Source organism: Pyricularia pennisetigena, chromosome 2 (genome assembly GCF_004337985.1).
Source record: "Pyricularia pennisetigena strain Br36 chromosome 2, whole genome shotgun sequence".
Lineage (NCBI taxonomy): Eukaryota > Fungi > Ascomycota > Sordariomycetes > Magnaporthales > Pyriculariaceae > Pyricularia > Pyricularia pennisetigena.
The window spans coordinates 5,699,964-5,712,362 of NC_043741.1; the positions used below are offsets into that span (position 1 = coordinate 5,699,964).

The window sequence follows — 12,399 nt, forward strand, 5'->3', positions numbered from 1 at the left end:
TTTGTTCCTCTTTTGGTTGTTGAATTTATGGTATATACCGCAGATGCACTCTACATGTGCAAGTTCGCGGCTATTATGTTATCTACCAGCAGTCAATATGCGCTGTGGACTTTGGCACCACGAACTTTACTAGCATGTCGAAGTTGCCAGGGCATCAAGCTCCTGCAATAGAATATTTTTTTTTTACCCTGTAACCGAGCCATATGCTTCACAACACAGCCCGATACACTGTCGTGGTTTCCCCTTGTTCAAAACCCATGAAACAACCACTCAAGAACCACAGGTGTTTTCCTCAGTTTTGATATTCAAAGCACCACCAATCGACTAACCACACCATAACCACCCCTCACCAGACATACGACTGTCGGTTGTCAAACAAGCCTAAAATGGACAAAAAGGACGACGATATAGTCGATCTGCGCGCCCGCATGCAGGCGGCAAACAAGCCCGTCATGCGCGTCAACCGCGACGAACTCCTGGCAAACGGAGGGCTCTTTGCCGAGCGCATCCCGTCCTTCCTCGCCGAGATCGAAAAGGCCAACCGCGCCGTCCAGCAGAGTTCCTCGACGCCCGGCCCGGACGCACCATCCTCTTCCGGGTTCGAACTGGGCGAGAACGAGGCCAGAGACCAGGTCCACGTCGAGATGGACATCGTCGCCGGCATCCTCGAGGAGAAGCAGCAGCCCGTCACCCACACCCGCCCGCCGGGGTCAGAGGATGGCAGCGACGACGAGTTCCAGCTCGCCATGCCGCCCGCGGGATCCGTCACCGGCGCCGGCGGGGACGGCAGCAAGCCGCTGCAGATTCGCCCCGCTGGCTCCAGCGCATCATCTGAGGACTCGTCGGGTTCGGACACGAGCTCCAGTGCCGGCTCCCCGGGTAGGAGGGCGTGCATCGTCCTCGAGAAGACGCCCACGTCCCGCGTCGCGACTGACGCCGCCGCCGGGGGGCACCCAGATTCGCCCAGCAGCACTACCAGCAGCAGCGGGTCCAGCACGAGCAGCAGCAGCTCAGACGCCGCCGACCAGGACAGCGCACAGGCATTGTCTCCATCTCTAAACGCCAGGCTTGCAGCCCGTAAGCGCACGCAGTCACCAGCCTCGGCGTCGCCTGCGGTTGACAGCAAGTGTTTGGGCTTGTCATCGCCGGCCGCCGTGGAGGATCCTCCCAAGAAGAAGAAGAAGAAGACAAAGAAGCTCATCGAGGAGGTGGAGTAACGAGCAAAAAAAGAAGAAGAAGAAAAGGCCATCGTCGTATGACCTTGACCAACATCAAAAAGGACACGCACCCATTGCAGATTTGCATGTTGTAAATCTGCAGCCGACAGCCAGTCGCAGACGGGGATGTCTGAGCCTTGTACAATTATTAGTATGGAGGATGGTAGCCGTGTTGTTGGTGTTTGATCCTTCACCCGGGTATAGACACATCCAAGGGCCATATCGTTTCTAACCCACGAACCTCTTCAGGGTTCATGCCACCGCCCCTTCTAACCATATCGTCTCTTCATCTTTCTCACTTTTCCAACATGTACCGATATTCCCCCAGTTACGCTGACGTAGCTCACCTTGTTATCCCTAATCCATCTTCCTGGACGCACAGTCCTTGAAGCCTTCGCAAACGTGTTGGGTGGTTGTAATATGGGTAGCCTTATATCAACCATGTCCCTCTTAGCCACCAACCTGGTTAATCCACGGAATTCTGCTCGTGGATTGCTGTTTCATAGTTTACGGAATATTTCCAATCACAAGAATCAACACCTTACTGACATGCAAAACAAAATCTTGTCTTTTATTCTTTTTGTTGTTCTAATAAAACCAAAGAATGTGGCCATGTTCATCATCTCCTATGAAGCAATACTGTCATACTACCATAATAAACACAAAACCCAAAACTAAGATTCAAACAAACGCCGTTCCCTTATGCGCCTCGCCGGTCGTTAAAACAGATTAAAACAAACAAAATGCCTTATAACAGAACCAGTGCATCCGTATTATTCAGCCGCGGTCTCAAACATTCGGCCTACCGCCGAGCGGCGCACGACCGCCGCCAGCCAGTTCACCGACGCCAAAGAAGCGCTGCTTGTCATCCTCAATCTTGCGCTTAAAGAAGCCCAGGTCCTTGAGGAGGTTCTGCATCTCCTCATACGTGTCGTCGGCTCCCTGGTCGGAGGGGTCCGTCGAGTAGCCGTCATCATAGTCTTCCGAGTCATCGTCGTCCTCGTCGTCGTCGTCGTCGACATCCGCTTCGCGATATGAGGCGTTCTCCTTATCTACCTCGCCGCCATCCATGCCGGTCTTTGCTTTGGTCTCGCCTTCCGCATCGGGCCCGCTGGCCCGCACCAGCGGCACTGCCGGGATGGGGTTCTTGAGGCTCTCGAGGGCGAGCTTGAGGTGCAAGCGCAAGGCCTCGTTCTCCGTCTGCAGGGCGCGGATCTTGCCCTCGGCCACGAGGCTGCGCTCTTCCATCAGGCGCTGCATGGCGGCCACGCTCTGCTGGTACTCCTCCAGGCGTTCCTCCTGGTCGCGGGCGTCCTTCTCGCGGCGTCGCGAGTCCGACACCGACAACTGCAGCTGGCGGATCTCCTCGGCCATGGCCAGGATCTGGGCGTCGCGCTCGGCCGACGACATGGCGTCCTGCTGGTTGACGACGGCGCGGGTGCGGATGCGTTTTGCCTGGTCGGCGTAGCGCAGCGTTGAGAGTGTCTCCTCGTAGTCCGAGGGCGCCACGCACGCAATCATGGCCGTTTTCGAGTTGCCGCCTAGCGAGTCCTTGAGGAGCCACGTGAGGATGCTGTCGCGGTAGGGCACGATCTGCTCGCCGCCGGCGCGCTGCTGCTTGCTCTTCTTTTTCGGGGTCGAGGTGTGCTTAGGGTCCGCAAGGGCGGCTATGACACGGCCCAGCGTCGTGAGCGACTTGTTGATGTTGCTGCCCTCGCGTAGGCGTTGGCCCGTGGCCTCGGTGGCCTTTGCGCGCTCGCTGCCGGCAAGGTCGACAAGCCGGATGCGCGAGCTGCGCTCCGTCGTCTCGTCCGTCTCCATGTCATGGTGGATCTGCTTGAGCATTATAGTGAAGACGGCGTGACTTCGGGACGATGTGTCGTTCATCTTTGTGGACGCCGTGGTCCGGGACCTGTCACCCATCTTCATGTATCGCAGGATCTCGTCGAGGCTGCGCACGGGGACTTCGGTGAGGTCCTTGACGTAAGGACCTTCGGTCGGAGACTCGCGGATCTTGAGGTAGTACGGCGGCTGGTTCGGCACCACGGGCATAAGGAGGTCGCGGACGTGTTCATTGTAGACCTCAAAGTAGGATACGCGCACGTTATAGCTGATGTTGGGCGACTCTTCATGGGCCTCCTCGATCCGCTGGAACAAGTCCTCGCAGGTCCGCGGGATCAGACCCGGCTGGTCCGGGGTGCCCATCATGGTGTAACTCTTGCCGGAGCCCGTCTGTCCGTACGCAAATATGCATGTGTGATAGCCCTCAAAGTTGTGATCGAGAAACTCCTCACCGACATGGTTGTAGACATCGGCCTGCTCCGCATAGTGCTCGTCGTTCCTATCGTGGCTCCAAAAGGAGTTGTCGAAGGTGAAGGATTTCTGTTCAATCACCTTTCGGGACTTTGCCCTCGAGTTTGCCGGGTCATCATCGTTGGGTACGAGGAGGGTCGTCTCCTGGGTCACTGGGTTCATGCGAACGAGGCACTGGGCTCCGCGTTCCAGCTCTATGGGGACATAGGTGACAAGGCGATTAGTTAGTGAGCAAGGCTACTTGCTCTATTTGTCCAAGTTCCATCACAACTTACCTCGAGGCAGAAATGCCCTAACTCGGACGACGACCCGCACATTGCCACCAGCATCCATCCTTGCATTGGGCGGCGGTTGACCATCGCGGCATCGGAGGGAAGGCGTCGACGCGTAGGAGCGGACGGACCGCGAATATGATGAAGAAGCGGCGGGCATGATTTTGCTGCTGCGGGTTGAAAGCCGCCTGAAACTTTTGAATTCCGTCAGTTCTTTGTCTATAATTGTGACGTGGACTTCTTCTTTTTTTGCATTCTTCTCTGGAATGCTCTGAAATGTGGAACTGGCTCTGGATTCTGTATATTCTGATTTTGCCCAGCCAAGTAAGTGTACATAAGTTCCAGACCCAGCCGCAGGCTCCAAATTGTTGCACGTTGCAATCGACGCCCAATGTCAACAAGCGTTGCCCGTTGCCGGGGCGTCAGGCGTGAAAAGTGGGGAACTCAAGACACCCGCCGACGTCATTGGCGGACAGCTTCCTTCAATAGCAGTCACTAGAACATGGAAAAATTGGCCAAAAGCGACGGGGGATTCTTTTTGAGCGACGCACTCACCAAGTAGTACATCGACAGAAGGAAAACAGGACAAAGATCGCAGTGTCTGTACTGAAGTCTCAAACATCTGCTGCACTAGAGAATCTGCAATCCAGCCTCCCTACTACTAGACTAGTTAGCACCTACACACCATGGCCGACGACAACACAAGCCTCGAGGAGCTCCAGCGACGCCTCCGCGCGCTCCGGCCCAAGCAGGATGGTGATGACGACTCTGGGCCCGAGTCTGGGCCTGGTGCCGCCCCACCGGCGCCCGATTTTAGCATGTTCAGGTCGGCACCGGCCGCGGCTTCTGCTACGGCTGCTGTGCCAGTCAAGCAACGAGTGCAAAGGCGGGCGCTGTCTCCTGGCCGCGAGGAGCGCCGGGAGCAGCAGCTCAAGCAGCGTCAGGAGGCCCGCGACCAGATACGGAACGAGATGCTGCGGTCGATGAAGAAGAGGGACTCGTCTACGAGTCCATGCCTTGGCTTCACCGCGGCGTTGGCCACCATTTGTTTGGTTGGGTACCTCATGTTCAATTACTGGCCCGAGTCGGGTTTCCGGATATGATTTCATATGCATGAAACCCGATATTCACGGAATCAACTGCTCAGTTTGCACTAGCTGGTGAATACCGGAGCGAGCAGGGAGGACTGATTTTGGGCTTTTTGAGGGACCGCAGCAACCACTCAAATCCTGCCTGAAAGTGCCGACAGGGCCTTCACAAACCTTGTGAAAACGAACCATCCTTGGCTTGGCCTCTCGCAATAGACTCCAACTCTCGTTTGGTACTATGCCCAAGCCCTCTTTGGTCAAAGAACCGACCGTCGGTTGTCATCGCGCCCATACCGCAATTCAAGACGATCGAAGAACAATCGGATAGATTGGGGGGATTCCGAGACGATTACGCTGCGCCATAGTTAGTAAGGCTGCGTTATACTCCGCCAAGGTTCTGTGTACGAACGGATTTCCTTAGCCTAGGGATGAAGTGTTGCGACTTTGGCAAGGAAGCGTTCGTGGACGGGGCTGTCGCAGGCAAAGGGGGGGAAAGACCTGATCGTGGACTTTCAGCTGACTTGAATTCTTGCAAGTCAGTTTACCAATGATGATGCTCAATTTGCAATATGGTACGATGTCGTCGGCGTCTTGACTAAGACCAAAAAAAATTTTGGGCTCAAAGGCAGACTTGGGTACGCCGGTTGAGGTATCTCTCGAGCCTTTGTAAGGAGGTCGTGCGTCGTCCGATATACCTAGGTATGAAAAGAAAATGATCCCAAAGTAGCGCAAAGGGCTCGGGAACTCTGTTTGGGACAGGCAGATGTACACACATTCACATAGTAAGCAGTACCAGACAATGCAACTTCAAGCATGAATTCCCATCAGTGTTTCGTCTATTCTTCTCATTGGTTGCCCCTGAGTCTGGATAAAATCTGGCAAGAAACGAGCAGAGGTTTGGAACAAGGTGCAACGGCCAGTGGGCCTCTCGACTTGCACGTGTCTCATGCGTTCCAAGCATCTGATCAGATCTTTCATGTGAACCAGAATAGTAAATCACTTTGGCATTTGTTCTTTTTTGAAAAAAAAAAGTTCTTTCTGCTTTATCCTCAATATAGCCGGAACTCACTATTTTGATGGCGTTCAGACTTGGGGCATTTTGATCGACTTCCGTTTTGCGTCCAGGGTTACATCTTACGGATCTACAGTTCGCGTCTAGGTATATCGCTTCCTTTCGGTGAGGCAGGTCACGTTGGATCATAAGGCCAGCCGCTCTCCGGTTTTGAACTCTTGCATCTTGTGGCTGAAACCTGGGATGGCAATTGTGTTTTGCAATCCTGATCGACAACACACACACACACACACAAAGGTGAGGGAAGGACAGAAAATCTCCTAAGGCAGTTGAGCCCAGTAATTAGAGATAAACGGATCGCACGAGCTTCACGGCGTGGGATCGAAGACGGGGTCTAGTCTCAGGAGGGCGGGGGTCCCGGCAATATTGCCTCTAAACCTGCAAGCGCTGCTTTTATCAAGCATGATTTATTGGGGGCAGTTTGTAGCGGTAGCACGGGATTGGTAGAAAGAAAGGTGGCAATGTACAGCTAGACACCGGTAAAATTACAGAATAGCATCGACCTAGGAAGTTGATAAATGACAAGGCTTATTTTTTTTTTTTCTCTCTCCCTAAACCTTGTGACCATCTCCATAGCGTGTCATGATTTTGATGACGAGGCAACCTCATCTTCTTAAAAAGCATCGTCTTGGCAATGCTTGTTCCGTCCTTTCCCGGAGCATTCAATAGAAACGATTCCGTTTGAACACAAACTCTCACGACTTGACACAGGAGAATTGGGACGTATGTGCCAATTCTATTCCCGGAGTCGGCAAAGCCACCCAAAAGCAAGCAGGCAATGTGGTTCGTTGTCAAATATGGATGTTTTGATGTTTTGATGTTTTGGTGGTGAAGGAGGTTGTGACAGCCAGTTCAAACTCAGCAACAAGGTATTTCCAAGGTGGGTGGACTAAGTCTAGTCTAGTAGTCTATTACTTGATTCTTTGTGAATATTTTCAGCGCTTTGCAACCTCAAATAGCAGCGTCCCAACTGGTCTCCAAGTGGCGTTTTGTCGCATTGGGAAAAAGAAGAAGAAAAAAAGAGTACGCCCGGCGAGCAACCAGCCAGTAGTATCCTTGCTATTTTGGAGGGTTGGACTTGGGGACATGAAGCATGGATTGTCTGTCGCTGGAAGTTCCCAATGCCGGCCCGGATGGATACCTTGGCCTTACTCGTGCTTCGATCACTTTTGTTGCTCTGACACGCGCGAGCGGGGAAAGAGGAAAGCAAATTCTTTTGACCTCTTTCAGACTGCGAATTGGAGGGGACCGGGGGGGGGGGGGCTCATGTGGTAGTGAGTGGTAACCTCGAGGCTCGAGGCTCTCTCTACTACTCGACCATACTGGAACTGGTTAAACCGCAGTTGCACTCTATATATATGGAATGCGTTAGATTGATAATATCCGACCGGGGTGGGTCTCGAATCCCAAGTTGCGCCCAGGCCGCTGGCAGGGTGCCTAGTACGGGAGGCGGGGAGGGGGGGGGGGAGACAAGAGAGAGCTCGTGCACCCGGTGCCCCACCAAACGACCCCCAACACGCCAGAACCGGAGTAAATTGCCCTGCAGCCGCCCAAGACTTGGCTGTAAGGGGCTCGCTGATAGCCAAGAGATTTGCCAAAAAAGAGCGGGCAAATGGGAAAGAGCAACGGTGAAAGTCAATGGCGAATGGGAAAGTTGCGCCCAAAAGCACTGGGCAATTGAAAGAAAGCCCAAGACATGGCGAAGCAAAACCAAGCATTTTTGCCCAGACGCAATCTTCCGCTCCCAAGCAAAATCAACCTTTTACCAAGACATGGAGAAGGGCACATCATCAAATTTTCAGCCCCGTGGATAGAGGACATAAAAAAAGAAAACAAACGCCAAAAGTCAATTCTTGACAAGTTGCTCCCGAACGTATCCGGTAGACACTGCGCGATCAATCAATAAATTGTTTGTTTTTGTACAAAGTCGATCTTTAATTGGGCGCCGCCGCCAAACCTTCCCTAAACTGATCCCATCCTTAAGCTGACTTGTTGACCGACCGACGACGATTCAAACAAACGATGGCTAATAAAGCAGAGAGGCAGTTATCGTGATTGTTGCGTAGCTGGCAGCGAGAATTCAACCATGCCTGCCTCGGTTCGTTTGCATCAGTCATCAGTCTCAACCTCCGGAACAAAAGCAGGTTAAAAACTAGCACCTCCGAATCACGTCGATGAATCAAGCTAAGGATGTCGCTAGGGAGAAGTTTCCGGGGTCTAGTTACTCCCTGTTGCTTGCACGAATCCTTTTTGAAGGCGATAACGGCTCGAAGGATCCCCCAAGCATCGAATTTCACCCGGACACATCAAAGAAAAAAAAAAAAAAAAAAAAAAAAGCCATGCGTGGAAACGGCCCCCGGGCAGCATGCACAGGTCTGGAGACTGACAGTGTTTCTAGCTCCGCCGTGGATTCGACATGGATGCGATTTCTTGGCAAGGTCTCAAGATTGACTGACCCACTTGAGGGTGGTATCCAGCCTTGCCATATGGAAAGTCTTTCCGAACACATGGCTGTGTGTCAGTGTCTGTCTGGTACAGGCTTTCAGTATTATGGATTGTTGCTACTATCAAGTACCGGCAACTTTTTTTTTTTCCCCTTGCGTTTCGCACCTAACTTACCATGGATCGACCTACTCTCTCGCTCTCTCTCTCTCTCTCTCTCTCTCGCTCGCGCGCACACGCGCACGTACACAAACCTTGCCAGCCATTGTAAAGACAGCTTCTACGTGGAACCCAAGCTCCATCAAGGGATATTGGTCTCGACCAAGTCGGCCCTCCTTTTAGACGCAAGGCAAGATAGTTGTTTCTGTAATCCCCGACTAGCCCGCCTGTTTTACAACACCAGGCATGCTGGTCCACCAAGCGTGCTAGTATAAGCTTGCCTCCGCAGTTCTGCCCCTTCTGGCAAGTTTGTTTGCAGCTTGTTCGTTGATTTGCGTTTCAAGACTCTGTACCATATCTCTTGGCGCATGGCTGTCAAGGACCGCCGCTCAGGCTATCACAGTTGTCGAAAGGATTGATGTTCAATAATAGCGATAATATCAACCAATATCGCGACGGATCAGCGGTCGCAACCCGATCATGGTGAGTTCCTCGCAATCCAATACCCTGGACCTCTTTGTCATGTCTGTTGTTCTTTTGGCTCAGCTGAGGGGATGAACCTTCGCCCCAACAGTAACCTTTTTTTGTTCAGTCCCCAGCTGAGTTCTAAACAAGATACTTGGTAGATACCTCGTCGTTCTAGCCCGTTTTTTCGGCCCTTGATCGAGTGGAGCGTTCTGCTTGCTTGCTTGCTTGCTTAAGCATCCCAATGCCTCCCCAGACGCCTCCCTGGTCATTCTCGACTCGAGTGGGCCCCCATGGGCAGCCTTTGGGCCTGCAGCTTCTTTGATCAACGTTGCGTCAAGCCTCACCCAAAAGACCCCTGGAGTCTTGGCAGTCTCCTCTTATGCTAGGTCTCCTGGCTATCCTGATTCAAGCTGAGGTTGCGGGCTTGTAAACTCAATGGAAAGTATATATCCTACACACCTCCCGGCAACCATGCTTACAGTTTCCTACGTAGTCATTTTCCATCAGCTGTGCTCATAAACCATCCCCTTAAACACCCTTTTTTTTTCATCTTCAAGCCATTCTTTTTGCTCTTCGCTGGTCGGTGCCGCTGGTCGTGTGTATCCTATTACAACTTAAACAACCCCACAAGACTTGGTCTCTTTCTCTTTTTCAGCCCCAGCTATCCCTCGCCCTATTCAGATCGCTCCGCAAGTGATCAACACAAAAAATCTTTCACAATGGTTAACTACCGCTTCGCTACCCTAATCGGCCTGGCCGGCATGGCCGTTGCCGTGCCTCTTAATATCAACCTTGGCGCGTACTCGCCCGCCTTGGTAGTCGGTCAGTTCTTAGCCCAGCTGATGAAACAAAAAAACTTGTTTGCACACACGTACGCACAATCGAATATATAACTGACACTATGGGGCAACAGGTGATGGTGAAATTAGTTTCGGAGGAGGAGAAGAGGTTTCTAGCCTAATGAATGCCCTTGAAGGTGCCGCGGTGAACGCTGCTAACGGTGCCGCTCCTGCAAAGGGTGGGAAGAAGGCTGGAGCGGCGTCGATCGCCTCGGCACCGGGTGCAGCGGCTGCCGCAGCATCGCCAGTGTCGAATGCGGCGTCGTCTCAACAGTCCTCCCAGATAGTTTCCGCCCCCGCCACCGACGCCGCCTCGGCTCCCAACCCGGCCCTCGAGCAACAGGTAAGATGATCGTCACCTCGATTTGCTTGAATACACAACAACCACTCCTCAATAGGTCCTTGTTTGATCACTGTCTAATCCTGTTGGTTTGCTTAGGCTCAGCAGATCGCTGCTCTCCAGGGCATGGGCAAGGCCATCGCCCCCCGCCAGGAGGCAGACCACGAAGGCGAGACCGCGTCCGCCGAAGAGACCGAGCACGAAGAGGACACCCCCACCATCGCCAAGCGCGACCTCGTTAGCTTCCAGGCTGCTCTTTCCTTCGCCGAGAAGGCTCTCACCAAGGGTCCCAAGGTCCAGCTTGGTACTGGCTCAAAGGAGGGTGGTTCTGGCGTTGGTATTATCGTTGACAACAACCCTACTACTGCCGGCAAGGGAAAGGAGCGCAAGAAGCGTGACCTTGGTGTGAGCCAAAAAGTCAAAGTGACGACCATGTATGTTCGATCTGGAATCCCTGCCTGTGAGTGGCACTGTGACTAGGAATATTGGCTGGATGTGTTCCGCACCAGCATGCCCTTGCACATCCTTCAGGGACCTGTTCTACAACAAAAGGTTGTAGCAAAGCCCTGATTGGGGGGAACCCCTTTACTGACTGAAAGTATTCGAGCAATAGCGCTGAGGAACTCGCCTGAGCTCGCCGCTCGCGACATTGCCATCCCCGTTGGCGCTCCGACAATCCCTAGGATCTTCTCAAGGAGTGACTCGGCCCTTGATGCCGTCAACCTAAACGTTGATGGTGACAAGGGCTTGACCATGACCTTTGTCGAGACCATCACAGACGCGGACGCAGATACTGAAGATAGCGCCGAGTAAAGGATGCTGGCCTGGGATGGGTTATTTATGCGGAAGAGAAAGGGATGCCGATTATAACAGAAAAAAGAACCATATTATACCATCACCAGTTCGAAATCTGCGCACGACCTTTGGTTCAGACTCCCAACTACAAATGCGCCCCCCGTCATGGTCGGTGCATGAGAGGTGTGCGGTAAAGCTGCTGGCTTCAGGTTGCATGGGGGATGATTTTCCCCCTTACTTTACCGACTTCTTCTGTTCATTGTTCGGGGTCTTTTTTTTTATTTTATTTCAAAGGGCGTTGGATTTATACGTAATTGGGAACCTCAGCTGTAAAAATAGAGCGCGGCCGACAGATATTTTAACTATTCATGTTCACTTCAGCAAGTCGGGCAACGTCTGTGCGATGCCTTGGAGCCACGACACAACAACATCAGGTTGGGGCCCATCCGCACTTTTGCCTATGAATCACTTGATTCCAACCTTTGAGAGGGGATCCACTGGAGCCAGTGAGCACCTTGGATTACATATGGCAAATAGGACAAATGTAAGCTAGACACTCGGCGGAAACGGCTCTGCAGCACTTGGAATCAAGTAACACGGCCGCGCAACAATCTACCCAAGTCCAGCCCCTCAGCTCGCTCAAGCTTAGTATTTTTTACTGCCAAGCCACCGCAACTCTAGAGTCATGTTCCCCCTCTCGTCTGGTGTCATGAAGAAGAAAAAAGAAGAGAAAAAAAAAATTGTTCAGGTGGCCTCAAAAAGCTGATCCGATGTCAACTTCAGGCTCATTTTGCTTGGGCGAGTTACAAGCCCCGGACTGAACAAGGAAGTTGCCTGACGGGCCTCGCTCAATTATGAGGAAGAAGAAAAAAAAGCATGCCTCCCTTTCCTACAATGGGGGGGCACATACTTTGTTTTTTTTTTGCTATTTTCTTTCCCATTTCATCGGAGGCGATGCTCCTCTGTATATTCCATGTCGTTTCCGTATTGTAACGTCATCAAGCGGCAGAATAAACTGGACTGTACACTGAAACAGCCATAATTGAATTGTATTTAAGTATGAACCCTCGACATTCTATTTTAGTTTATGTATCTGGGTTCTCTTTTTGTGTGTATTTTTTTCTCTCTTTCTTTTCATGCCGCCCGAGTTCGGAAGAATGAAACGATCTGCAAATACTGCCGACGGCCCAAGGCACGAGCAGCAATGCCATGTATCATGTCCCAGGGAAGAGAATGGAAGCAACCAGATTTTGGTCCTGACGTCATAAGCCTTGCTCAAAATGGTTATGCTGAGAAAGTCTGCCTGTTTTGGTTTATACTCCAGGTCTTCTAGTCGCCTGAGTAGCCACGTAGCGAGCGGGCTGAGAACACACAAGGACCCATGTTGTTTAAAA

General features: G+C 52.3%; 4 protein-coding genes across 4 annotated transcripts; 3 read left to right on the forward strand and 1 right to left on the reverse strand.

Moving 5' to 3' along the window:
* Positions 1 to 386: 386 nt before the first annotated feature.
* PpBr36_01584 (uncharacterized protein) lies at positions 387 to 1,217 on the forward strand (the record flags this gene model as incomplete). Its single annotated transcript, XM_029888769.1, has 1 exon — positions 387 to 1,217. One exon carries the CDS (start codon positions 387 to 389, stop codon positions 1,215 to 1,217), a length of 831 nt encoding a protein of 276 aa, XP_029751758.1.
* A 789-nt stretch (positions 1,218 to 2,006) lies between these two features.
* PpBr36_01585 (uncharacterized protein) lies at positions 2,007 to 3,962 on the reverse strand (the record flags this gene model as incomplete). Its single annotated transcript, XM_029888770.1, has 2 exons — positions 2,007 to 3,724; positions 3,806 to 3,962. The coding sequence occupies 2 exons, from the start codon at positions 3,960 to 3,962 to the stop codon at positions 2,007 to 2,009; spliced, it is 1,875 nt and encodes a 624-aa protein (XP_029751759.1).
* Positions 3,963 to 4,488: 526 nt separating this feature from the next.
* PpBr36_01586 (uncharacterized protein) lies at positions 4,489 to 4,905 on the forward strand (the record flags this gene model as incomplete). The annotated part of the gene is made up of 1 exon (XM_029888771.1): positions 4,489 to 4,905. One exon carries the CDS (start codon positions 4,489 to 4,491, stop codon positions 4,903 to 4,905), a length of 417 nt encoding a protein of 138 aa, XP_029751760.1.
* A 4,845-nt stretch (positions 4,906 to 9,750) lies between these two features.
* Positions 9,751 to 11,023, forward strand: PpBr36_01587 (uncharacterized protein; the record flags this gene model as incomplete). The annotated part of the gene is made up of 4 exons (XM_029888772.1): positions 9,751 to 9,853; positions 9,945 to 10,213; positions 10,310 to 10,670; positions 10,824 to 11,023. 4 exons carry the CDS (start codon positions 9,751 to 9,753, stop codon positions 11,021 to 11,023), a joined length of 933 nt encoding a protein of 310 aa, XP_029751761.1.
* Between the last annotated feature and the right edge of the window lie 1,376 nt (positions 11,024 to 12,399).